This window comes from Camarhynchus parvulus, chromosome 10 (genome assembly GCF_901933205.1).
Source record: "Camarhynchus parvulus chromosome 10, STF_HiC, whole genome shotgun sequence".
NCBI lineage: Eukaryota > Metazoa > Chordata > Aves > Passeriformes > Thraupidae > Camarhynchus > Camarhynchus parvulus.
The window spans coordinates 8,740,350-8,767,561 of record NC_044580.1 but is presented as its reverse complement, the minus strand read 5'-3'; the positions used below and the strand labels follow the sequence as shown (position 1 = coordinate 8,767,561).

The 27,212-nt window shown below is 38.7% G+C and overlaps 1 protein-coding gene across 2 annotated transcripts; it reads left to right on the top strand.

The window, feature by feature from the left end:
• On the top strand, window positions 1-25,486 carry SCG3 (secretogranin III). 2 transcript variants are annotated; one of them, XM_030955201.1, is made up of 12 exons: window positions 1-248; window positions 937-989; window positions 1,545-1,590; window positions 1,685-1,900; window positions 2,921-3,063; window positions 4,184-4,345; window positions 4,648-4,825; window positions 6,667-6,783; window positions 17,954-18,037; window positions 18,638-18,766; window positions 20,737-20,805; window positions 24,925-25,486. In XM_030955201.1, the coding sequence occupies exons 1-12, from the start codon at window positions 164-166 to the stop codon at window positions 25,041-25,043; spliced, it is 1,401 nt and encodes a 466-aa protein (XP_030811061.1). In that variant the 5' UTR covers window positions 1-163; the 3' UTR covers window positions 25,044-25,486. The 2 variants fall into 2 exon arrangements, with proteins under 2 accessions (XP_030811061.1, XP_030811060.1); XM_030955200.1 differs by having other exon boundaries at window positions 20,737-20,817.
• The last annotated feature ends 1,726 nt before the right edge of the window (window positions 25,487-27,212 follow it).

Here is a 27,212-nt window from a genome sequence, read left to right as displayed (position 1 = left end):
CCGCCGCCGGGGCCGGGCTCGACCATTTCTGCGGGCGCGGGTTGGAGGGCCGAGCCCCGGGCAGCGGCTTCCCCGAGCTTCAGCACCGCGGGCCGGACAGCGCCCTGCGGGCCGGGCGGCTCCCGCGGGCGGCTCCCGGTGCGAGGCAGGCCCCGGCCGCGCCATGTTCCCCGGGCTGGCGGTCGCGCTGCAGGTGCTGGCGCTGCTGGCGAGCCGCGGGCACGGCTTCCCCAGACCCGCGGGCACAGGTAAGCGCCCGCCCCGAGCCTTCTGCCCTCTGCCGCGCGTGGGGAAAGTTCTGCGGGATGGAGATCGAGGATGGTCACAACTTTCCTGCCGCTTGGCTAAAAGCTATGAGATCCTAAGGCGGCAATATTCCCAGTGCTGAAGCTGCAATCTAATATTAAAGTGAAGGGATAGGTTTTGGTATAGGGAAAAGCTCCGAATTTTTTCCGGCTTTTCCAAGCAATGTTTTTATCCATTCTGCAACAGTGTCTGCACAAGTCTGCTTCTCCCATTCTCCCGCTGTGTTCTGGATGGACGAGATTTTTAATCTCTTGCTGTGCCAATCCGATTATTGCTATTTTAGTCAATCTCCTCCGGCACTTTTTTCCCCCAATTCGTGAGTTTTCTGATCAGAAAGAGGTTGCTGAGTCTATATCTATATTTCTGTCTTCTGCAGAACCTCTCTCTCTGCCCCAGTCATGCTTTGTTTAAAGGTTTGACTTTTTTTATTGTGTTCCCATTTTTTCTAGGAACACTGATTTTTTTTTGCAAGAAAAAAAAATAAAGCATGCAGTTGGCATCCTATTTAAGACACCGTGTTGTATTGGATAAAACTATAAATTAAGAAAAATGTCCTGTCTCTTTGTAGTTGCATATATCATATAACTGAGTGTATATATATATGTGTGTGTGTGTGTGTGTTTATTCTAGATAAAGCTATACACAACAGACAATTAAGTGTAGAAAGACCTTTGGAAGAACAGGTGAGTGAAATAAAAAATATTTACAATTTTTTTTTTTTTGGTGGAATTCCTGTAAATATTTTTAGCCTTCCAGGTACTGGATCCATGAATATCATGAATGGCTAATGAATGGGTAAAAAATAGATTTGTCAGTAAAGTGATTATTGATGGGGTTAGATACAAAATAGGGTTTCAGTAATTTTTAAGAACTGGCATATGGACTATCACTGTCCAGCATTCTGAAAGCAGGTTGTTAGCTCCAACAGCTCAGAGATATGCCATGCCTTTCTATTGACGTCCTATGGGAATATAACATGAGCTTGGAATGAAGAAGGAAAATGTAACTTGCATTTATCTTAAAATGCAGCTTCTCGTAATGTCTGGTTCTGATCAGAGGATGGGTGGTACTGATGAAAGTCTCTAGTGCTTATTCCTGTTCTACTTATTCAGGCAAACTTCTTACTAAGAGTGAAAATCAGGCATTAAGCCCTCTGCTAATACTGATAAATCAAGAGATCACACATTTTATTCCTTCTACCTGTTTGCTATTTTATTTGCTTTATTTTTGTATATTAGATTGCTGAAGCTGAGGCAGACAAGAATAGGAAAATAGCTCCCACAGGTAAAATATCTTTCCTGGTTTTATAACAATATTCATAATGGTATTCAAAGAGGTATAAGATTTTATGTTATGTTGATATTGATATATTTTCCAGAAAACAAGCCAGAGTTCAGGAATTATTCCTTTGTTGATGACCTGAACCTGCTCAAATCAGTAGCAGAAAGAGAAAGGAATGAGAAGGAGAGGGAGTCAATTAGAAGCTCTTTGTATGAACAGCAAGTGGCCATTGATGATGCAGACTCCACCAAGAACCGCAGGCTTGTGGATGACTTTGACTCCACTAAAAGCGGGCTGGATTATAAATTCCAAGGTATTCCGTAATCTTTCACTGACTTCTAGGTTAGATTTCTCTTGCAAACTGATTGCTTTCATGAATGTTGCATTCACTACTAAACATGAGCTCTATTTGTTGCTGGAGTGCAGTTTCAATTATTTCCAGTTGCTTGTTGTATTACAGTTAGGTTATTGAAACACAGTACAAAAGAATTGCTCTTGATTTTAACAGACTTCCGTGGAGAAAAGTCTAATTGTATAATTTGTAATGTCTTTTAGCAATTTAGATTTGATGGAAGGAAAATGGGACATATTTTTAGATGAAAATATACTTATTCTGTTTTGTAAGGAAGAAGCACTTCTATGTGCAGCTAAATCACATATATTTATTCCACATATTATGTGCAGTTTTTTTAGATAATTCTCATGGTCACAAACCTAGAAGAAGTTACCAAAGGCCAAAGAATACTTGCCTTTGCTACAGGAGTAGTTAATTGACTTGTAGTTTAAGTGAGTCTTCTGAGAATTGTAAGCAGCATTTATCTCTGGATATTTTTAATTATATCAAAGTATGCTGATCACAGACCAAAGCTCACTCATTGTATTCCCTCTCCCATTGTCACAAATATATTATTTGCCATAGGTAACAATTACATAATTAAAAGTTAATTTGCTGAAATTCAAACAAGATTATGTACCACTGTCATGAACTGTTTTAATCTAAGTGGCTATACAATGAAAGTAGATAATAGGAAGACACAAATAAGTGGATATGGAAATTTTTTCTCTAAACAGGAAAGTAAGCTCCTAAACTTCATCTGTGCTCTTTCAGAAGAGCCACTCAGGAAGATATTTTTCAGATGTGGAAAATTGACACAAAGAACTTTTCCCTGTGACTGATTTAATGGCTTACAAAGTGTGTATCAAAGTATATTCCTAATGTATCTAAAAATGCATTTTTGTTCTGAAGAGAAGATGTGGGCAGATATTTTTTATGAGATGTTTAATCTAAATGAGTTAGAATGATCAGCACACAGTAAAACTGTAATCCTTTCAGACGACCCAGATGGCCTCCATCAATTAGATGGCACTCCTTTAACTGCTGAAGACATTGTTCAAAAAATTGCTGCAAGAATTTATGAGGAAAATGACAGAGGAGTGTTTGACAAGATTGTTTCAAAACTTCTAAATCTGGGGCTAGTAAGTATTTTGGTAATCGTCATTTAACTGTGTTTTGGATTGGATTAATGCTCTTTGTAAAAACAATTCAGATGCACACTTTGTCTGAAGCGAGTGGGACTCAGTGTCTAAGCAAATTTCTAGAGCTATTTGGACTTGCTGGTTGAGCTCTGCAGTAGCATTGTTGTTCCTGTGATGTCTTTGCAACAAAATAGGCCAAACTGCAGAATGTTTCTCATGTTGAAAAACATTCACTGGTTGTACTCCTCCCATCTCTGCCCTCATTTTTCCTTTAATTTGTCTTCTGATTTTCACTGAGTGCTTTTCTATTATTAATTTATTTTCTATACTTAAGGGGGAAAGGTCTGAGCTCTTTCCTATCCACCTAATGCTGATTAGTGTCATCAGCAAACACATAATGTTGCTGGCTAGTTGAGGACATTTTACATTACTGATTTTTAGGAAGAGTGGATTTGTTTCTGACCTCTGAATGTCTCAATGGCTTTAGCCATTGCCATTTGGGATCTTTATATTTTAAAATGCTCACCTTATCTTTTGAGCACTAGATTTTGCAGCTGAGTATTGCACCCCACTAATTACAGAGGGAGCTGTGGGACAGCTGCATGGGAGAGTTCTTGTTCAAGTGACAGATGTTATGAAGCAAAGAGAAAACATTTTAATGACATCATAGAAATCTGTTTGCTTTTTTCCCATTCTGTATTACTAAATTCTGTTGTAATTATTCAACTGTCCATAGATATGTTGCAGAGCTTATGTATTTCTATATACACAGACATGGACACGCATATAGGGAGGTGCCACACTTGCAGCTCCATCTTTCAAGCTGCACTCCACTGTGTTAAGTCCTAAAGAGGTTTGGTTTGAAGGCTGTATGTGTGAATGGGTGGGGTTTATGTGTACACACAGATGAGATGTGCATTTCTATGTATATATGTATAGGAGTGTTATAAATGTTGACATGTCTATATGTACACACAGGTATTACACCTCATTTGGCTGTGCTCAGCTTTGAAACAAACATACAGCAATCTATTTTCATATTGATATCAGGTTTCATATTGATGCTTGATATAAAAAAATCACAGTATCTTATAAGTACTCTGCACAAATATTTTAACAGATCACAGAGAGTCAGGCCTATACCCTGGAAGATGAAGTGGCAGAGGTTTTACAACAGCTAATTGCAAATGAAGCAAAGGATCGTGAGAAGCAGTCTGAAGATTTTGATTACCCTGCTAGCAGAGCAGATAGTGATACAAAAGAAAAGCAACAGGAAAGAATGGTAATTTCTTAGCTAATAATTTTGTCTTGCTTGCCAAATGGTACTAGTACTGTGCTCTTTAGGGAATAGTTAGTTCAATCTGGAAACAAGAGGTGTTCTTAAAGAAATTCTGTCTGATAGGAAAAAGAATCTTGACTTAAAAATTTAAGATGTCAATTGAAATAGCTGAGAAAATACTATAGTCTTCACCTTGCACTTAGAACAATGGTGGCATGAAGTTGTGATAGAAATTTTTGCTCTATTAACTCTATAATCAAAAGCAATGTGCTTAAAGATTTTTTTTAATTATATCTTATGTGGAGACACCAAGCAAATCTGATCAGGATAGTTTCATTAATGGAGAAGTTGATGATACACTGGATAACACATGGTCATCATCTAATGTGTTGGAAAGAAGAAATGAGCTGCCTTCTGAAGATAATTTCGAAGACCTCCAATATTTTCCAAATTTTTATGCATTATTAAAAAGTCTTAACTCAGGTAAGCTTGTCGTGTGGTTACAGAAATATTAGGAAAAAACTTTAAAAATTAAGACTCTCTGTTTTCTCCTCCTCTTGTCTCTTCCCCACAGCTTCCCTAGTTGCTTTGAAAATGTTTTGTAAGAGACATAGCAGAAAATAATTTGATTAGTGATTTTGATGGCAGAACACTGGCAGGAACAACACTCAGAACTGCAAAGAGTGTGACCTAGACAGCCCTTCCCATCTTGTGCTGTGTGATTCAGGAGTCCTGAATTCTTTTAATTCCTGTAAGGACATGATGAAAAGCTGGCAAATGGTTTTCCCCAGAGATCTTTCCAGTAACATCCATGTCTTCTAAGCCAAGAGATACGAGTAAGCCACAGTAGGATCCTCACAGTGATGGTAGCAGTAAATGAGTGTGAGCCTCCCAGCCTTTCCACAAACCACAGGTTTGCTGTTTATTGCAGTGAAAGCCCTGCAGTCTCTTCCTATTCCGGTGTTGGACATCACAGCTTCCAGTTATTGCAGACAAGACTGTGGCTCCTTGCCACTGCCCTGTGTCATCACCCTCTACACACACCCACTCTCTGCAGCCACACACACTCTCTAACTTTTGGAGGGATGGGGGGGTGGTATTTGTATCAATGCTCCTTGTCCTGCAGGAGCATTAATAATAGCTTCAAATTGTCCCCATGTTCACCTGAGTGGAGAGCTAAAATGAAAAACCTGAGGGCGTATTTTGCTCAAGTCCAATCGATAAACTTTCAATTCTTCTTCCTTTCTTTTTAATTTTCCCATGGCAATTCTGCATGCTAGTTCTCTCTTTTTCCACTCACAATACAGGCAGGCATGTTGGGTTTAACAGGTTATGAAGCAAACAGAACCAGGTCCACTGGCTGCACATCTCCTGCTTTATGTGTTCACCTGTCAGGTTGTATTGAGCTGGAGGAGAGGATTCAGTTGCATCCTACAACTGTGTTAAATTGCAGGCAGCAATAAAAAGCCTGTTCAGCAGCTCTCCAGAGTGGCTGGCCCTCTGCCAAGGTTGGGAGTGTGTTTCTGACTGTCCCTGACTGACAGTGCCCCTGGCTCTGTTGGGTCCTTCAGTGACAGCCTGGGCAGTGGGAAAAGCCTGTGTGACTGTGATGGGCAAGTTTCACACTGCTAATGCAGAAATAGCAGTAATATTGTTCAGCACATAAACACAGTGGGAAAAGAAAAGCTAAGAAGCAGTGGGCAAAACCTGATTATTTGTATAATTTTTTTTTGTATTTTTGTATTGTATTCTGAAGTCATGATCCTCCCAGCCACATAATGCTTTGTTGTCCCAGTAAGCAAGTCATGGACTTGTCCAAGTAACAATCTCATTTGAGACACTTTATATTTTTGTTATTGAACCCGTGGATCTTGTAGGAGAAAAGATCTCTTCCATACAGAGCCAGACTGATCTACTAAATACTTCCAAACAAATAAAAGAAAAATGACATGCTCTAGAAATCTCTACCTGTATCTGCCCTCCAACCATCAATTTGAACTGTCAGATCATTCCATCTTTGTGTGCTTAGTGTTCTTAGCTGTAAAATGGAATTAATAGCATTTGCCTTTCAAGCCAATGGTGTTATGACACAGCCCCTCAAGAAAAAAAGCTATGAAGAAGACCCTACCCCTGATGTTTTAAAGTATGTACTTTGCAGGAACAGTTTAAAAAGAAACATGTATGTAAGTTCTCATTCTAATCCAGCGCAGCATTTTCTCTTTTAATGAGTAGGTCATTCTTGATGCATGAATTTTGCACAGTTTGCAGAACAGTTTTTCCAAGTTACCTGAAGGTTGACTGGTTTTGCTTCATCCCTCACACAGAGACAGAGACAAAAGAGAAAGAGACCTTGATAACGATCATGAAAACCTTGATTGATTTTGTGAAGATGATGGTTAAATATGGAACAATCACACCAGAAGAAGGAGTTTCCTATCTTGGTGAGAGTACATACTTTATACAACTGTTAGTAATGGTGTGTTCTTCCTCTACCAGCAGTGATACTTATCTTCTCATCTTCCTTGCTCTTATGAAACCTGTTTCAGATTTGTTCATTGAAAATGCTAAACCTTTTAAATGATTGATCATTCCCTACAGCAATGTTCAATTCCATACTGCTTTAATATTTCCATCTAATGAAGGAGAGGTAATATATCAGAAAGGCATTTAGAGTATTATTACACTTTTGTATCTGTGAAGCACAATTTATTTCAATTACTTTATATCAGGGGAATATTAGGGTTTTCTCTGTTCTATTAAAGTGGATTAGGTACCTGGATTTCCCAGAAATAATCCAGCACTTCAACTCCTTTAATCTCTCACTGTAGGTAGCTGGACTAGATGGGACCTAAGGCTAAGTTTGTCCACCAAGTAAATCTCCTTCGTCTATGAAGAGTGTTACATCTTGGCACAGGAGCAGATTTTGAAGCGCTCTTTCCTGGATCCATTTTAGAGTGGATTTGGCTATGTAGGGTTTGTAAAATTGTTACCATTTCCTGAAGAGGGAGTTTGGAATGGCCTGGTTTGTGTCTCACACACATTTCCTGGCTTTGACAAACTCTCTTCTATTCGCTATAGGCAACCTGTCTAGTTAAACAAGCTGACCTACAAAAGAAGGGCACATCTGTAGAAACTCTGCAAAACTCTTTAATTTTTATGAAGTATTTCTGGTCTGGATTAGTCTAAAAAATTTTTGTTTGCATCAGGGAAATTTCTCAGCTTCATAAATCAGCCTGTCACAGAGAGAGGACTGGCAATGGTTTTTCTACATTGCAGATACTTGATTGATGGAATTGTAACTGTATGGATTGAGTATCAATTACTTGCCTACAAACGATCCAGTGAATCATGACTCACATTCAATGCATGATTGCACCTCCTCTCTAAAGAATTCATGATATAGCTGACCAAGGAATCTCCTTGAATTTTGGAATATTTGGACAACTTATGGTTCAGTCCAGCTCTTTATTTCTCTGTCTGCTAGTACATCTAAAGAAAGATGCACATAAAGAAATGGTTGATTTTAAGCACAGTGGTTTCAGTGTCATTCTAGGAATGAAGATACTATGGCTTGATCAGATATTGCCAAAACTTAATAGGCTAAATTCATCCCTGATGCAAGACCGTGCAGATAATGGAATTACACTAGGAATGCATTTTTCCTGCTAAAATTCAGGGCAATTGTTCACATTGACTTTTGTTTGAGCAAATAGATACTGTAACCCTGGAAACAAATTGCCTTGATGACATAGTACAGAAGGCAAGGATTGGGTTAAGAGTCTGAGAGGTCTGATTTAGTCTGGATTTAAAGTAAGACTATCAACTGATGTATCCAGACTGCCTTGCAAATGAGTGATTTATGCAGAGATGGATTTTGTGCTCCATCAAAGCAACTTACTGTTGTGGAAAAAGCTTTCTCATGGATTCTCAGGTTGCTTCTGTGGTATTCTTTTTTTAGACTTGCTGTTGAGAAATTGCTTTAAAGCTGACCTTCATTTATTGAGCTAATACTCTCAAATAGTGAAGCAGAGCATCCACAGGAGCAGGTTAGCTTCTTGCACTGTCCTTAAGCAGCAGTTTTATTGCCACTCTTACTGAGCTAAAAGTTCTATAGTCTGTAGTAGCTGGATAGGTACTGTGTATCTTGGTGCAGTTTGGATTAGGGGATTGATACACAGCTGTGGTTATTTATAGCAGATAAAGGAATGAGTATGAATACCTGTCAGAGAGAAGAATCAGTGTAAAAAATTGGCAGCTTTTTGTTGTTGTTTCCTCAGTCTATAATCAGTGAGCAGATTCTGTGCTACTTGGTGGAAAATACCTACTGGGTCTGTGCAGATGGATTACATCCTCTCTCCATTTTATTACAGTAGGAAACTGCCTAAATTAATTTTCCCCACTCTGTCACTGAAGCCATGCGTAAGCTAAGCCTCTGAATTATACATTCAAAATGATAAATCATTTACTGAATCAAGTCACAAGGTGCAGCTTTTTTGCCTGCCACAGGGGTGCAGAGACCGTGAATTTGAATGCATATACCAGTAACAGCTGGCTTGGGATTTGGAAACCACAGCATTATGTCATCATCATTTGATATTACTCTAGGGGAAAGTATTTTGCTGCAGCGGTGACTGATGTTATTGGGTTTAGCTTTAAGTTACAAAAGGTCTAGCTGCAGTGTGATGCAAGAAAAATGCAGATGCACATACATGGAAACACAAGGAATAAGTTTATTTTTTAAGACATATATTCAATATTATGTAATACATATTTAAAAGCTTTCCATATGCTAAATGTAATCTGTAACAGAATACAGAAAGCCCAGACCAGCATATTTATGTATATGAATCAGGAGAAAAAGTGATGCCTACCTTTTACAGTATATGTTCAGAAGTATAGCTCTGGAAGCATTAAAGACACTGTAACAAACTGATAGAAAATGTGTGTTCAGCTGAGGTGCACCTTATTTGATAATTATCCTGCTGTGGCAAAATGCCACCATTTTCTATCACTCTTTACTTTCTTAGCTATGAATGCTGTTAGAGAAAACAAATTCTTCTGTGGAGTACAAGCCTCATTATATGTTCCTTGCCTGTTCAAAGGCTTTCAGAAATCTTTCTAGAAAGACCATCTGCCCTCTGAATATTGAAAGCTGCTTTAAAATCATTTTTGCAGTTAAAAGAATGGACAAACATTGTTTGGTACAGAAAGCATAAGGTACTGAATTATGACACAGGATCTCAGGAGCACAAGAAGCTTGGGAATTAGATCCAACTGTGGTATTAATTTAGCCTCCTTTGGATGTGTTGGCAGCATCCAGCAAATGCTGCCCAAACAACTGAACTCCTCTTGCTTGCCCCAGCCTTCCAGAGGCACAAGCTGCTGTCCCTGAACAAGCTGAGTTTTGGGAAGGGCTTGGGACAGTTACTGAAATGATGTTACTGTTGCTGTTGGCAAGGGTGCAGTGGCAGAGGGGAGTTTTGTGTTGGAACACTCCCATGTAGTGCCCAGTGGAAAGCTGTAAGAGGCTTTCAGATAAGTTATGACTGATTCAGCATAAAATATTTCATTATTCATGGCATTCATAACATTTATATTGCATAAATAGCTGATACTGATGTGTAAATATCTGATACTCTGTGCACAACTGAAAGGACAATATCCTTCACAGTGCTGAGTGCTTCAAGAGAAAAAAACAGCTAGTGGCTCTTTGAGCCCATAGCAAAACTCACTTTGATTTCAGCAGAGCACAACAAGGCATGCATTGCACAGATACTTGTACTGTTTAAATATTAGTTTCTGACTTATATCATACTTTCCTTCATTTTCCTTCTGTCTGTTGAGTAACATGATGGTAGAGATTCACTCTGATAGTCTTTCCACCAAAGCCATCTATCACAGACCAGATAAATATTAAAGAGAAGCTTCATCTACACCACATAAAGAATTTTTATGTGGGACAAGTGACTTTCCTGTATATGCCAGGCTATCTAACTAGTTTTAAAATGAAAGCATAGCAGTCCACTACCATCTTGATAAAAGCTCTATTTATAGTAATTATGTGAACTGTAGTTTTGTAATATATTTATTTTAATAATATAGCTTGCAAACAAGAACAAATGGATTCAGCCAGTTTGTTTAGATACTATTGTAAATTATCTCCCACTAATAAGACCAAAATAATGAGTGGTTTTGAGAAAGATTCTAGGAAACATTTGCAATTAGAGGCTTGGGGCCATAAAAAATACAGCTTTCAGAGATGATAGACGAATTCTTAAGAGACACCAGTGTGTATACATGAATCCTTTTTACACAGCAGATTAATTATATTCTCCTGCTGTGTGCTGCTTACAAGAGTAGATTTGTAGCAAATATATTCATTGCCATCCCAACCAAGTGAAAAATATGTTACTCAATAAACAATTACCCTAAAAATGCAGATTAGTTATGTGCACATTGTAGCCTTGTGTGGAGTTCTCTTTTTTTGAATAGCATATGTAGCACAGACTTTTGCCATCAGTACTTCTCTAGGTCACAGGTACATCTGTGAGATAGAGAAATACTGTGTCTTCCACAGCTGGAGAAAAGAAAGGGGCAAAGGACTGGGAAGAAAAATGAAAACTCTTCAGCTTTGCTGTATTTGAAGGGGATCCCACTTTTTACCTCCTTGTGGTAAAGTATTTGGATACTGGAGTCACAGTGTAGAACACACACAGCCCACAGTAGACTGGTTGAGGGGCAAACCCCCTTTTATTTAGGAGGGAAATAGAGAAATCATTGCAGCTGATCAGAGAGCAGTGTTTGAGTCCCAGCTGCCTTCTTCCCTAGACCAAACCAAAGCCACCTCTCACACCTCTCCCTTTGGCTCTGACTCACTGTCAGAATCCACGCTGTCCCCCGTGACTGAGTAGGAGACTGTGTGTGTTAGAAATGGGCATGAACAGATGTCTCTGTTTACCTTTTCCACCCTCACATCTTTGTTCTTCATGGACAGCAAGGGAGAGGACCAAGCTGCAGGACACAGGAGCCCTGGGAGATGGATTGTTCATGGGGAGCTCTGCCAAGGAGTACGAGCACTCCTTAGTCTGGTCCTTTCCTAAAGAACTGCTGGGATTTTGTTTTATTATGATACTGTGTTTTAGGCAAACTGAGCTGGTGTGAAAGGGGAAGGAGAAGGGGCAGAAAGTCTCCTATGTTGATTTTTGACATGTCCCTGCCTCTCCATGCTAAGGAATATGAAATAGCTGTTGAGCCTCTTGCATTCATTCTTGGTACCTCCCACAGCTCCACTTCTGATGAAGGCAAAGCTCTGTGATTTCCCCATTGTATGCCAGTGCACAGTAGCCACAATCTGGCCTTTTCCTGGGAGAGGAGAACTTGTGTGAATAATGTGACTAATGCCTGACATTCTCATCAGCACAGATGCTGCAGGCCAAAGATCTGATCCTGCTATTTGTTTAGCTAGCCAAGAACAGGCAGACAGCCAAGAGTGTGAGGCAAAGTGCAGATCACAGCCCACTCTGGCATCATCTTTCCTCTCCTCGCTGAGACCATAAGCTGATGCTCCCTGATGCAGACTGTGATTTCAGAGGGTGAGGGAAGGTCTGGCTAAAGCAGAGCCAGAGGCTACAAGTGGAAGATGGACAGTGTCATGTGGACCTTTCGTTCATTTTGACCTGGGCCATGAAGAGCACTGACTGTATTTCATGCAGGGAACCATTTATGCATAATACCATCTTTTTCTTTTTAAAAATCCTTTTTTCCAAAGGTCTCTTTGTTGCTACTGCAAATTTTCTTCATAAACATTAAATTATTTAACAAATTTTTCCCTGCCTTAATTTGCCTTTTAGTGATTTTCCTTACCCAGTATTTATCATGTGAATGATGCATACAGCTGCCAGTGGGAGTAATTTAATTTCAGGCAGCTCTTTTCTCTGCTATTTATTTTTTATCTGATGAACTAAAGTCACACAGATGACAGTGTACTGTTCTGTATCTGAAAAGTAGAAATCAGAGACACCTCAGATGGCAAAAGTGAGCTGAATACTGAGGAGCAGCAGTGGTTCTGTCAAGTACATGCAAATAGTTAAACCCAAGATGAATTTGCATGGAGATAAGATAAAATGATGTGGGGACAGAGAGTGTGCAAAGATCCCAGGCAAGACTGGAATCTAGGAAGTATATTGATTGCAGATCTCACTGCACCTTTATAGCTGTTCTTTCTGTAACCTCCTGCATGTCTGTCCCCTGCTACTTCTGCATTTAAATAAACACGTGAATGTGTTTTTTTCTGCACTCCTTAGATCTTACCTCCTATTTCCCCCATTCAGACTCACTGCATAAGAAAACAAATGGGTGGCTGTGGTGTGGAAAGTCTGTGACCTCACAGTTCACAAGACCAGGACCACTACACAATATGGGAAACTGGGCATCACCTGAGGGTGACATTGTGTGTGAGGGTGTAGTATTTTTGTATCCACAGATCTCAGATATGTTTTGGGAGAGATCCAGGAGTTTTAGTCTCACTAATTGCTTTTCCCACCACATTACATGACTATCAAATTATGTGTTCAAGAATCTAAATAAATACTTTACAGTTCATTCCTTTGCTTCTCACTGTCTACCATTTGAATTTGCAGTTATTTCTTCCAAATATATTGCCTCTTCTTCCATTTCCCTTCGCTGCCTCTTCTGTGCTTTCCCAAGCAGAAGATGGAAATCTCTATCTTCTCATAGTATCTTATTTGACAAATATATTGCTTGGTTCCTGAAAATCCAGGTTTTGCACCCTCCCAAGTGGTTGGTGTTTCTAAAGGAGGGCAAAGCTTTTATTTTTTCTCACTGTATTTAATATCTCCATGAACCCCTCCCTACTTTCTGAATTCAGAGCCACTCTGTTGACAGTTGAGCTCTGAGACCATAAGTTTGAGATGATTGTGTGGGTGTGGGGTAAAGAAGGTGTCACTGAACATTTAAAACTCCATCCCACTCCTGCAGGAGAGGCAGCTCTGTGCTGCTTCAGTCCCAAACCATCATGCTTGTGAAGGGCATGCTGTGAAAACACAGAAAATGTGTGCACAGGGCACGGAGCAGCTCCAGGATGGGAAAGGATTAGCAAAGGACTGCACCACACAGCTCTGAGAGACCTGCCGTCATGCAAAAGAAACGCTTGTAGAATATTGAAAGGATAAATCTGAGAAATAGCCTGTGAGGTAGGGAATTTAATAAGGATGATAAAGGAGACTTGGTCAGAGCTATGTTTACCTCAAAGCACATCTATTTAATTGTGTTTTACTTTTGGAGTTGCTTTTAACCTGATTGCCAAGTGATACTGTTGCTGTCCTAATTTCAGATCACTCTGACCATCTCACCTGTAATCTCTTTACAAGTGATGCCATGAGCTGGGACTTGTCACCTGATGTGTCACTCCTCATGGCAGCATTAGGCTTCAGACACTCTATCACCCCAAATCAGTCAAACAGGGAGATTCAGAAAGAGAATTCCCTGCCTTGACATGTAAGGCAGGGGGCTGGAAAGCAGCAGGAGATTTGCAAGGCTGAGACCCATCTGTAATTCCACAATGGAGGAATTTCTCTTGCTCATCACAGTTTTAGTAGTTTATGTGACACATGCTTGATACAGCTATAGCTGCCCAAAGGTCAAACTCTGCTTTTGGCTACAATGGGGAAAATCCAATGGATATTGACAGTTCTTGGACATGCACTTGTCCAAAGAATTAATCAGACATATTCCCATAGAACAGTCCCAAGCAAATGCTGAGATTTTTCACAGATGGAAAATGGCCTTACAAACTCTTAAAGATCATCTACAACAGGAGACACAAAAGCCCTAGGAGAGCTGTGGTTTCTTAATGCCTGAAATATGTGCATGTCACACAAGCACAAAAGCTTTCCAGCTGAAGCAGTTGGAGTGTGTGAACTCATTAAGTAAACTAATTTTTTAGCTAGTGTTAAAAGTGATCTTTAGGTACCTTGATGATCCCTTTTCTCCTTTAATAAACACAGTCTTTTTATGCTGTATGAAAACAGAACAGCAAAGCAGGTCTTTCTGTGGCAATTTAATGACATAGAATCTCAGCTTCAGTCAATTTGGTGAGGATAGAATGTGAAACTGCCTCCCAGGTACAGGACAATTATGCACAAGAAAAAACCCTTTGCAGGAAAATTTGCAAGAGTTTGGGAAACACCATGAATCTGTCTATTGAGAAAGGTCCATGTCAGGCTCCCATTACCAATTCCATTAAATACTCAGATGGATATGTTACTTTCTGCTTCTCTAATAAGAACTAAGTAATTTAATTTGTAATAGTTATCCATGTAGTATCTTTTCCCATGGATTTGGAGGGTGTTACCACAGTACATTCTCCCAGAGTAAAGATAAAACATTCTGGGTTTATGCAGTTCAGATCTTTGGATGCCCACCTTGAAGGACTTCAGAGTTTCAAAACCGCTGGGAATTTGCGTTTTCTGGTGGAATTAAGAGCATCTGTCAGTGTGTAGGAACTGGGCCTAGGATGTCTCTGAAAGCCTACTCAAAACAGAAGCCCTCCTGCAGCATGAACGCTTCAGTGAGTCACCCCAGATCAAAGAGCAGTTAGAAAGTGAGGCAAGGCAGAAAGCAGATCTTGTGACTCTGGTGTCTGCTTGGATGATGAGATTATCCTGCTCTGCAGAAAGCTGTGCCAGAGCACTGGCCTATTTACCAGCCTGGGTCACTTCCATTAGCTCAGTAGTTATTGTCCTGTTGTTTTAATTAGTGCCATTTCAAATAAGTGGCCCGCAGTGTGGAAGGGTCAGTACCTTTCTAAGCTCTTCCTCTGTGCAAATGAGGTTGCCAAGGAGACGACACCAGAAAAGTAATCAATCCTTGTTAGACCTGGCTAGGACAGCGTTGCTGAGCTGCTCACAGGCACAGCTCACTCGAGAGGATGATTCACTCCATCAGGGTAACTCAGAGCAAACACTGCTCTGCCCTGGCCCAGCCACACATGGCAGGTACAAACATGTTTTGAAACAATACCAGCTGTTAAAGCATTACTTTTGATGCAGAGCAAGAGCAATAAATCCTGTTCAGGAAGAGCTGGGATTATCTGGCGATATTCTCTCTAGGGTACACATCAAAGAAGCCCCTCAAACATGGACTATCACTCAGGAAAAGCAGCTGATTATAAATGTTCAGATCCATGTTGGTGTGCCATCCAGCTGGCAGGGTAACTTCACTTGTTCAATACAGTGCCTGTTAAAAGGCCTGTCTTGTAAGTTTGTCTACATCCTTACTGACAAAACAGAGCTTTGAAAATGGAACACAGTGATCGTGGCATTCAGTCTGGCTTTAGTGGCAAAGCTCAGGTCATTAGCATTGCCTCATTTCGCTTCATGGGGCTGGAAAGCAATTCTGTACTCACCAAGGAGTGATAGTGAACTCACATGAAATTGTTACCAAAATCAAAGGACTCAGAGAAACTGTACAATTCATTATGCTATTTATAGAAGCAATTAAATAATGGAGGAGTATGAATCCCATTGCCTGCAGCAGCACATGCTGTATGTGGATATATGTACAACTTTTAAACACTACAGTCTATGGACAGAACAAAAACTTTCAGAAATATCAGTGTCAGACATATAAATCTAAAGATGTCTTGGCAGGGTATTAATCTATCTCTTGGTGGACTCTTTTTATTTCCTGCTAATAGAAACTTACTGCCTAAATGCAGATACTTTAAAGGAAGAACATTAAAGGCACTTATGAATCAATGCCCTTATATATGTGTCATATTTTACATTTTTGAATACTTTTATTTTTTAAAATTAAGCTTAATTTAATAGAACATGCTGGATTAAGCTCCAAAATCAGTGACATTGTTGCATTTGCATGAATTAGTGAAGGAGAATAATCTATTTGTTTGTGTTTACAAAGGGTTTTTAAGCTCTTAACTGTGGAATCTTACCCTGAAAAATGTGCCATTTGCAACAGAGAAATCCTTATATTCCTGTTGAAATACTAGTATGGTACTGATTCAGGATGAAAAATAGAATCTTGAAATGAACTGAAAGGGATGTTTACAGTCCTTTCAATAAGCTTTGGATCAAGTGATTAGTGGGGCATCAGTACCACCACTATAATTCTAGCTTGTTTTTTATTTCACCAGGATGTCTGATCCAGCTTGTAACACAGCCCAGACCTGTTTTGGTTAGGGCTTATGGGGCAAGGTCAGAAATCACATTAAAGGGATATGTACCAAATGAAAATATTCACAAAAAAACCATGATGTGATGCAGAATTGAGAGGGTGCAATCAGGCAGGGTGCCAACAAATACTGCTTACATTTTAATTTTATGTAAATAACAAAATATAGAGGATGCAGGCAGACAGGATTATGTGATTTCTCATCAGATGGGAGGCACAATTGCTTATGCTGATCTGTCACAAAGAGAAATATGCTTACTAAAAAACTACTCCTTAGGTTTCAGTGCTGAGTATCTTTCTAAGGGAAAAAATGCTCCCAGCTGATGGATAAAATACTGGCCTTATACAGAAAATATTATTTAAAATATTATTAGCCTTATTATATCTATTCTGCCACAGTTCCCACATCACACACTGAATATTTCGGCTGTTTATATAAATGGAATTTTGATAAATTTCAAAACTAAATCTCTCAAAAATACCCACCAATAAGATAGTTTGTATGAAATTTTGAATCCATATTTAACTGAACCTTTAAAAGATAATAAAAGGAAGGAAAATTCTACACTGTATCCATAATATGACTGAGGAAACATGTCAGGTCGTAGGTGATCTGTATTTTGAATATCTTCCAAGTGTGGTACCAAAAGGACTTTTTTCCCACATAACCATACAGTGTTTCTATCTGAAACATCCATCTTTATGAAGAGGTGCTTTTACTTTCAAATTAGATGAATTCAGCCCTGAAATTTGCATGGAAATACATTTTCTAGTCTTCTAGAGCTGTATACATGGCCACAGCTGTCTAGTTGGTTTTCAGGTAAATGCTTGACTTCAGCAACTTAAGAAAGTATTTGTTTTCATCTCTTCAATTTACATGTTTATTTCCTCTAAATATAATTTAAAACCTGTTACTAGACTTTTTTTCTAATGAAACCATATAAAATCGAGACAGCCAGTTTGGGATAGTGTTTTCCCATCAGGATGAAGCACATATTTCGTAGTCTTGTCTTTTTTGTGAAGTTAATTAAAGCCTTTCATTGCTTTCATCAGAATAAATTACTACAGATTGTCATCAGTTTTTTGTGACTTACATGACTGAAATATGGAATATGGAATATGATGAACACTTCTACTGACTTTATGCATGTTGGCACTATTTGGTACTCACATTGTCATGATTCAATTGTTAATTTTTTTAATAAGACTGATCAATATTTCATATTTGTTTGTCTTTTTAGCATTGGCTCTGCATTAATTGTTCAGGGGCAAGGATGAAGACTGTTCTTTTAGATTTCTACTTACCATTCATACTGGTATTGGGGAGAATGTAGCATGGATTCTGCATCTTATCCACTGGAGAATAACTGGGGTTTGGTTTTGTTTTGCCTTGATTTCTAGAAAACTTAGATACAATGATAGCTGAGCAGACAAAGAAGAAGCTTGAGAACCCTTCCACTAAAACCAGGACAAAACTAACAGCAGGTACTTAGTCTACAATTTTCTTTTCTGGAATCACACTTTTTTTTTAACCTATTCAGTTAAAAGTATGCTAATTGCTTTGGCAGCCTGACTGCTTGTTAAAGCCACAGTCTCTCAAGGACCTGCACCAAGCCGTAGCTTGGTTGTCCAAGCACACAACAAGAGAGAAATTTTCACTTAATTACTCAGTCTTTGAGAGGTATAGTCACTCTCTTTTGCTTCACTGGAGTCCAGATGTTACACATATACAAAAGCAAGCTGTATCAGCGCTTTTTAATACTAAAATAATAATGAGAAAGCGTTATTTGTCGACTTTGAATGTTGCAAATGCAAATTTCACAGATTTTTTCTCTGCACAAAGAAATGTGCCTTTGCATTGCAGTCACCTGTATTCAGCTATTGTTTGTGAGAACAGAAACAAGCATGCCTCTTTCCAGAGGTCTGGAGTAGAGATGGCCTTTAGGAACCACTTTGGGACAGGCTCAATGAGGCTCTTCCTCAGCCAGCAGTCAGAATGCTTTACTTGCCAAGATTGTATTGATGTGATTGGGAAATGCTCCTGGACATTTGATACAAAATTGTTTGCTTCTGTTATTTCTTTAGACAAGAGCAGTGAAGAAGCAGACAGTACAAAGGAAGAAGCAGCTAAAATGGAAAAGGAGTATGAGGTTTCAAAGGATTCTACAAAAAATGAAGGACAAAATGCAGCAGGAAACAGTGAAGAGTCCAGAGGTACAGAATATTGCTTTTCCTCCAAGTGATTGGAGTATTTTTCTCTCTTTGGTATTGATTTTCCATGGTGTTAGCATAAATATCTTCAGTCTGTAGTCACTGGGAGTCAGCACACAAGAGCTTGATTCGGAAGTGTGCTTATCTGCCAAGTTTTAAGCATATGACACTACATCCCTTGCTGAGCAGACATTCACAGAATTCAGAGACCCCTTTAGAACAATATGAAATGCAGTTTGATGCAGTAGTGCAAAGAAATTTTGCTTCTTTGCATCTGTGGCTTTTCAGGATGGCCAGTATATTCAATATCTGAATGGGTCCATTGATTTCTGCAGTTTGTTTTAGAGCAAGCTGGTACTCAAAGGCAGTGAAGGGTTCTACAGTGATCCAATTTACATTTCCCACTGCCAGAGGTTAAAGGTTATCAGTAATCAACCTATTTTATGTAACATTGAAGACATTGCAGTAGGTTAGTGCCTCCCTAAGCAAATGTAGCACAGTAGTACAGTTATTTTTGTCCCGCCTCAGCATGACACGTGCTGAATTACACTGTACTGGCTGAAGTCTCCTGGGTGCAAATCAGCTACTCTATCTGAAAACAAATCTGCAGGGGACATTGTGCCTCCTTATTGTGCTGAACGCTTGAAGGAGAATGTTTGTTGGCGCAGAAACCTTTCAGTGAGTTCTTGTTGCAAAGAGTCCAACATAAGTATCTGTGTTTTGTAACCAGTTGGTTAAAAAAATTGCTTCTTTTGCACCAGTGCTGTCTGATGCTCATACTTTTTGGAATGCAGTGTTTTCACTCAGGCTGCTCAGTAATGAATGGCAGAAATCAGGACTGCAGTAGATTGTAGTCTATCAGTCACCTGGTTCAGCTCTGTGGGCAGTGCACTCACAGAGGGAAGGTGGCATTTCTTCCAGCAGCATATTTATTTCAACATGGAAGAGGAAAATAGCTCAAGGTGACTGTCTGATTTCACAGTAAAGTTATCTCAATACTTTTTGGTAGGAAGTGATAAATAACATATTTTGCTTGTCTCTTGAAGATTTGTCTTTTCAGTTTGATTTAGGTTATTTTCCTTTATCTGCAGCCCAATAGCTTTTTAGAAATTCAAATTGGATCAGTATTTATTCTTTATCTCGTCATGCAATGCCCTTGCTTAACTTACTGTAAAGTTACTGCACTCCCAGCTCAAAAATGAGGGTGTGTCTAATTCCGTATCCACTTACTAACAGGAGCAGACATGCATAGCTGGCAATAGTAACCTGCTACACACTAATCACACCAGAGTTTTTTATTCCTGACAAATATAAGAACATTACATCAATAAAGCTCCAGCCAAGCTAAGAATTCAAAATCCATTAGCTGGAATATTTTCTTAGGAGCCTTATTAGGTAATCCTTGTACTAATTGTGTCCTGTGTGCTTTCTGGTCCAAAAATAGCCATCACTTTAAATTTCAACTATAGCAAGGAGTTATCATGGTAATTTTAATACGTCTTTTTTCTCAGTAAATACATTTCAAGTTGTCTTTCCAAAGTATTACAATTTTAGGTTTGCTGTATGCTGCTAGTACTACAGGATGGAGGAGTTTTGATACTGAAAGCTCTCAGCCCTAATTAAGTCATTCCTTGCTATCTCAACAGCTTTTTCTTTGCTGAACCATTATGATGATCAAAAAGCTACAGGTTGTTTTTAATCCACATATGCAGTTTCTGTGGATGCCACCAAAAGTTATGTATAAAGATCAGAAAAACCACGATCCTAGGTTTGTGTATGACTAATCTTGCACAGGGAGCACCTGCTAACCATCTCTGGGAATTTTGCCTGACTGAGTTTGACAGGACTCAGGTTTTAAACAGAAACTAAGAATAGTTTTAATCTGCCTTTGCTGTGACCAACTTCGCCCAGTTAAGCAAGCTGCATCAATCATTGATGTAAGTGCTTGATTTCTCTCTCATCCTTTCCTCCAGGGAAATCTGAGGCATATTTGGAAGCAATCAGGAAGAACATAGAATGGCTGAAAAAACACAATAAACAAGGTAACAAAGAAGGTATGAAGTAAAAGGTCTTGACATTGGGATGGGCACCATATGCATTAAAAAGCAAGTAATTTATACTGTGTTGTATAACTCGTGTTATACCTTAAATAATAGTAATGTGAAACTGTGCTTGCCTAGATTATAGTGATCATTAGTGGTGTTAGAGTTAAATAATACAAGTCATGTAAAAGTTAAGCCAATGAACATAAATAGTGAACTAAGGTAGATTAATGTAAACTGGGTCGAATGGGCACTGGCCACAAAACCCAGAGAGAATGAGCAGCAGGGAGTCACTCATGTGCTGTCCAGGCAGTCATGGTGGTCTGCCTGTCAGCAGGTAGCTGTGCCAGCTTGGTCTAATGCTTCATTTCTTAGCTCATCATGTTGTTTGATTATGACCTTGTAGGTGAGATGGGTGCATTTGAAATGTCTGGGTATGACTAGAGGAGCTCAGTGCGTCTGGCTGGCGTGCCTGCACCTTCAGCAACAAGTCTGGTTCCATAAGCAGGAACAGTTGAGATACAAACTTATGTCAGTAGCCCTGTAATACATTGGATTACTGCCCAAATCAACTCGAATGACTCGAAGCTCTCACATGCAAAGCTGTGTAGAAGGGAGCAGTGACTGAAGCAGCTGCACAGGGTTTGCTCACCAGCTGTCCCAGCATTTGCCTCTTCTCGGAGGCAGGGCTGTGTGAGAGCTGCCGGCAGCGACAGAACAGCAGCAGAATTTCTCCTTTATTTTTCACAGATCTTTATTCCTGCATACCATCTTTTCCCTCAAGTTCTTACATAAAACCAGCCTCCCATGCCTGTTTTCTGCCATGGCTGTGTGTTCTGCCATGGCCTGCTCTGGAAGTGAAGGTTCCTAGCCAGGGGATCTGTCCCTGGGCTCTGACTGGTGCCTGGCGAGAAGGATCCTTCTTGCACCAGCCAAGCAGAGGGTGATCTGAGATGAGATTAGCCCTGGGTCATCTATCCATCCTCTCTGTGAGCTGAAGTGTGTATGAATTCCATTTCAGAGATGAGTGCATGCCTGCAGCACAACACATTCATTTTTCTGTACAGAAGCTGTAATAGGAAAGACTATAAAAAAAACCTTCCTATCTCTCAAATCACTTCCACACAATGGCAGGGATGGCAGTTAGCAGCAGGGCTACATATTTGCTCAAGAGTTTTCCTGCCAATTTTAATTAATGGTTCTGTTTAGCAATGTACTCACTGATGTAATTAGATCTCCATCATGTGTGATTATATCTCTGTATCCCACATACTGCTTGGGCAGCCCCTCACTCCTCTTTGTAGTAATCTTTCTTCTGCACTGCTGCAGTCTGAAAATGGCTGTGACTGCAGATCAATAGCATTTTATCTGCCTGTGAATGCATGAAGATATATATATCTGTGTAGATGGATTTTCATTTGCACTAAAATATCTTTATTGTCCTCTGGCAATGGAAATAAGCCTTAAAGTGAGTGCAAGTTATGACAAAATCAGAATAGTATTCTTACTCTTCTGATACATCATCTTTATTGTGCCTTTTCATACTCTTTATTTTTGTAAAATGCTAATTCAGTTCCCCATCGGTGATGCTAAAAGAAGTACAGTCAGGGTAAGCTTATCTAACTATAAATGCATTGCAGTGTTTCTTCAGTGCAAGATTAGGTGGTGTTGCTGTGCTCATCAATCATTTCTCCACTTCCAGCTGGTACCTGGGGGCTGGCAGAAAAGCAATTCTCAAAGTAATTCATGTATTAAAATTGCCAGACTTTCCCAGCCCTACTCATGGATTGTGTTATTCACCGAATACCCTTAAAGAGGTTTAGGTTTTCTTCAAGCAAATGTTTGTGGGTCCTTCATTTTGTATGAATTTCAGCAGATATTATTCATTCAATGAATAATAACCCTGGAAATGTTGATTTACATTTCTGCAGTTTGGAAGTATCAATTGCCTATTAAGGAGGCTGGTAAGCTTGAGGGGCTGGGATGATTTAAAGATAAACATGTCAAAAGCCTGGATTTTGGGCTCATTGCCTTTTGTGTCCAAAGTTTGTTTTTGCCTGTTTACAACCTACAGACCTCCATGGGTTCTTCACATCTCCCAGACCTGGCCTGATGCTTGAAACCATGGCAGAGCTGAGCATTTAACCAATACAGGCAAAGAGCATGAGGGGGTTGTTCAACCAACACTTAGGTACTTCAGAACTCACACCACTAACAGCAGCCATTTAGAAATGAAAGTAAATCCTATCATTAATTTCAATGGCAAATGGCTTGATCTGAATATGCAAATAAGAGCTCTCTTCATTTACTGGAGCTGTTTCACAGCCCCATGTAATGCTGCAGCTGTTGCAGTGAATCAGCATCCAAAGCTGATTTTTCTAATTACAATAGATTCTAAATAAGTATTAGAAATTGGCAGCTATCAATTTCTAGAAAAAAAACCAATTTAAATTGCTGTGAGATATACAAATTAGCCTGAATTGGATAATTTCATAATGGTTGTAATCCCATGCAGGATGTTTAGTAATTAAACCTTCACATCTCCACATAATAATCTTAAAGTTAGAAAAAGTATTCTAGAAGTAAAATAAGCACAGATACTTTAATTTGAAAAATGTGGATATTAAATTAATTTAGTATTTGTTCTTCATTCATTTCCATTCCTTGGTATCTTTCAATGGAGACCCTCATTCTGTCAGGATGAATGAAATCTCTCATCCCAGTTACAAAATTGCTCAGTGCTGTTTGTCCATGTTACTCATACAGGATGGAGACACAAGCAGGTTACATTCTTGTGAATAATGACAGCAACAGAGCAGAGAAGGAATCCTCACCTCAGTACAGCAAATGGCAAAATTCCTGCTAACTCAGATATGGGGAGAACACCTCTGCAGGAGTGGGGAATGTTGAATATAAATTTTCTGTATTACTCATTTGAAATTGCCTTATGCTTTTATAAAAATGATCACAAGCATCAATTTGCTTCTTAATATCTTTCTATTTCTGTCCTGTTTTGATCAATTTTTGAAACCTAAAAAACCACAAATTCATTATTGTCTATTTTGTTAAGAATGCACAGTTTGAAAAAAGGTTCTTCCACATACTGCTGTGTGATGTTATACATTGGACATTGCAAAATCAGTTTTAATGTATTCTGAAGGCTCTGTCTATGGAATAAGTAATTTATACTGAAAAATTCAGAATTTATTCATTCTTGTGAAAGATGCTTATTCATTTAACTTAGTATGAACATTTAAAACATTGATGTTCTTCTTGAGATTCTAACAAATTAAACTTTACATTTATCCAGCTAATTATGTAACTGAAACTATATTGTGTTTATATGTGAATATACTGAATGTGCTGCCAGAGTCACAAGAGGTTTCCTTTCTATATGATTTGAAAAATTGCTCTGCAGTAGAATTCTTTTCATGGGAAATAGTGATGTTCTCCAGCACAGGAGAAGTCTGTTTAATGCATATGGTGTGAATCAGGCTGCATAGATGCACTGATCTGTTGAAAAAGGAGGAAGGATCTTTCAGCACTCTGTTGCAGATTGACAGAGAAAGATTGTCAAAAACTGACACTAACACTGTCACAAAGGCTGCTCACTGCAGTAGTTTTCAAACCAGAATATGATGTTCTGTATCAAGGTAAATAATTGTATTATTTTGATCTATTTTCAGGCAGTTGCTTTCATTTCCACTACAATCATAGTAAGTGGGAATTTTCCTGGGATTTCAACTGGAAATAGTCTATTTAGTACTTCCTTTTGATTCCATGACAGTTGTGAAAATAATAGGGCACAACAGCTTTTGCTGTGCAGACTAGAACATCAAATCCCTGGACTGGAAAATATTCTTGCTTTAGCATTTGATAGCAATCAATCAAAAGCAAGAGATGGTTATTTCTCTTGGACAATAAAAGCAGTGTGCTGTGTAAAAAGACTTTGTGCAGATATTTTGGGGTTTTTTATGTTTTCACAAGATGCACTTAGAGAGAATTCTCTTCATGTTTGATAAAGTGCATTGGTTGGATAAACTTTAGAATGACATTGTGTCTTAGGTGAAGCAGTATAATGGCAATGACTCATTGTGCAAATGAATTCTTGTTTTTCAGACTATGATCTTTCAAAGCTGAGAGATTTCATTGATCAGCAGGCTGATGCTTATGTGGACAAGGGCATCCTGGACAAGGAAGAGGCTGATGTAATTAAACGCATCTATGGCAGCCTGTAAAATGTCAGTGACTGCCAAACCTGTAGGAATCTAGTCTAGTTCCCCCCACTCCTGGCTCAATGACTTATGATCTGTTCATTTGAGTTTATCATTAGAAATGCTCTGTTTACATTGTACTGACAACTCTAGACAGAAATGAAGAGCTGTAGTGCTCCGTTCACTTTCTGCATATTGTATTTTCCTACGTTCACAAATCAACCCTGAACACCAAATTCTGACACTGAATTTCTATTTGATAAGGTAAATATTTCTGTAACGCTCTCTTTGATTTATTGTTTGTGTTTGGTTTACTTTTGTAGCTAAACCAATCATTTCTGATGGAAATTTCTTTTAATGCTACATTTTTTTGCTTTCACTCAACAAGCTTTCTATAGATGCAACTATGTAAAGGGGCATTATTAGAAAATAGTTCATAGTTCTCTAAATAAAGTATTTGAAAATAATTTACCTATTAAAGTTTTCATTAATCTTATTTTATATTCATTTATTTTGGTTTTAAATACTAACACTTTTTTATCCTTTCTTATTTCTATATGTAGTATTCTGTAATGTGGACTGTAGTGTCCTTAGCTAATTGATAAATCTTAGACATTACAATTGCCTTCCATATTAGAAGAATATTCTCTTCTTCGGCATGTGTGAACATTCTCTTTGCACCATTTGATGATTGTGCATGCATAATTAGTTGAATTCCTGATGTGAATATCCTGATAGCAAGTGTAAATAGCCATTGCTTTCTCTAAAGAAAAAAAAATAAGAAAGCAATTCAAGTCATTTTGTATGGAAAGGGAAGTTTGCAACTAGAGATGTTTTTTTAGGAACAGGAGCCCTGCTTTTCAGAAAGACTTAAAGAATCTATTGTATCTCAGTATCTCTGAATATCAAGGCTGTGGTCTGATCATTGACCTCTGTTCTGTTCTGAGCAGTATTATCTTGGAGAACTTATTTTATTTTTTTGGCCTATATATGCTAGCATTAGCCAAGAGTTTGGTACTTCCCAAAGAATCAAAAAGAAAAACAAGAATGTCATCCTCATTCTTCCTCAACTAACAAAGTTTTGGAAGAATGGTTTATGAGGTCTTTTACCTTAAAGTGAGTGGATAACTTTATGTATGAAGAACTAACAAAGCAAGATCAAAGGTAAAGAAGCATTTAGAAAGGTAAATTTCAAACAGAGTCCCAGAAGATGTAAGGCCTTAGACTCAGTGGAGTAGAGGAACTCCAGGAAAGTCGTGTACTCTTTAATTACAGATTCTTCATTCATAACTGAGGTTATCCCTTCTCTGATTTGTTTTTTTTAATCTTTTGATATCTCTAAAATTGATACAGTTAAAAAATGTTATCTGATGCAGAGGTTGGAATTTGCCTGCCAGCGAATGGAGATACTGACTTAGAGCACTGCCTTACAAAGTTCTCTAAGTGTTAAGTCACTCCTTGGGTCATTTTCTTCCTCACAGCTGGAGATTAAAGAGGAGCAGATTTGAGCAATGTTTCTCTGCCAATTGAAGCAAACTCTGGAATCCCTGCAAAATGTAAATTGTCAACTGAGCATTATTGATAATCAGCATTAAGTGAATGTGATAGCACTGAGGTGTAACAGCATAAGTCCTTGCAAACTGATGAAACATAAGCCAGTGAATGTTTTCTAGCATCCACAAAATACATCATCACTGCCTGCTCATACACATCCTGACATGAATCACTGAATTGCAGTATCAGTCACTAATGGTAAAAACCATATTCAAAAATGTAATCAATGTAAGCTTCCTCGGACAAATAGTCCCTTAGAAACTCTATAGAAAAAAATAGGAAAAAATAATTAATGTTATTTTAAATCTGTGCATTTGTTCTCATCTAAACTCTCTTGTTTATTATTATTTGCTATTGTTCCCAAAGATCCGAATTTCTTAATGTCTCTGTAGATCTCAGTTGCATTCTGCAACAGCTTCTGACTTCCTTTCTTATGTGACCATCACGTGTGAAAAGCAAAACTGCTTCCCAAATTTATGGGGAAAATTTATGGATTTATGATAGAAATCAGGAGGATGGCAACTAGCCACAGACCTCTACAGATAGGGGAAGTGGCAGTGACCTAGGATCTGCACTTGAAAAAACAAAAAAGGACAAAATGTCCTTCTCCAATGACTATTTTTAAAAAGACCCCAAATT

Bases quoted from the DNA above. Each gene is read 5' to 3' on its own strand.
- SCG3 (XM_030955200.1), top strand. From the start codon at position 164: ATGTTCCCCGGGCTGGCGGTCGCGCTGCAGGTGCTGGCGCTGCTGGCG. The intron at 4,346-4,647 runs GTAATTTCTTAG...TCTTATGTGGAG, and splicing joins AAAAGCAACAGGAAAGAATG to ACACCAAGCAAATCTGATCA. The intron at 20,818-24,924 runs GTATGAAGTAAA...CTTGTTTTTCAG, and splicing joins TAAACAAGGTAACAAAGAAG to ACTATGATCTTTCAAAGCTG.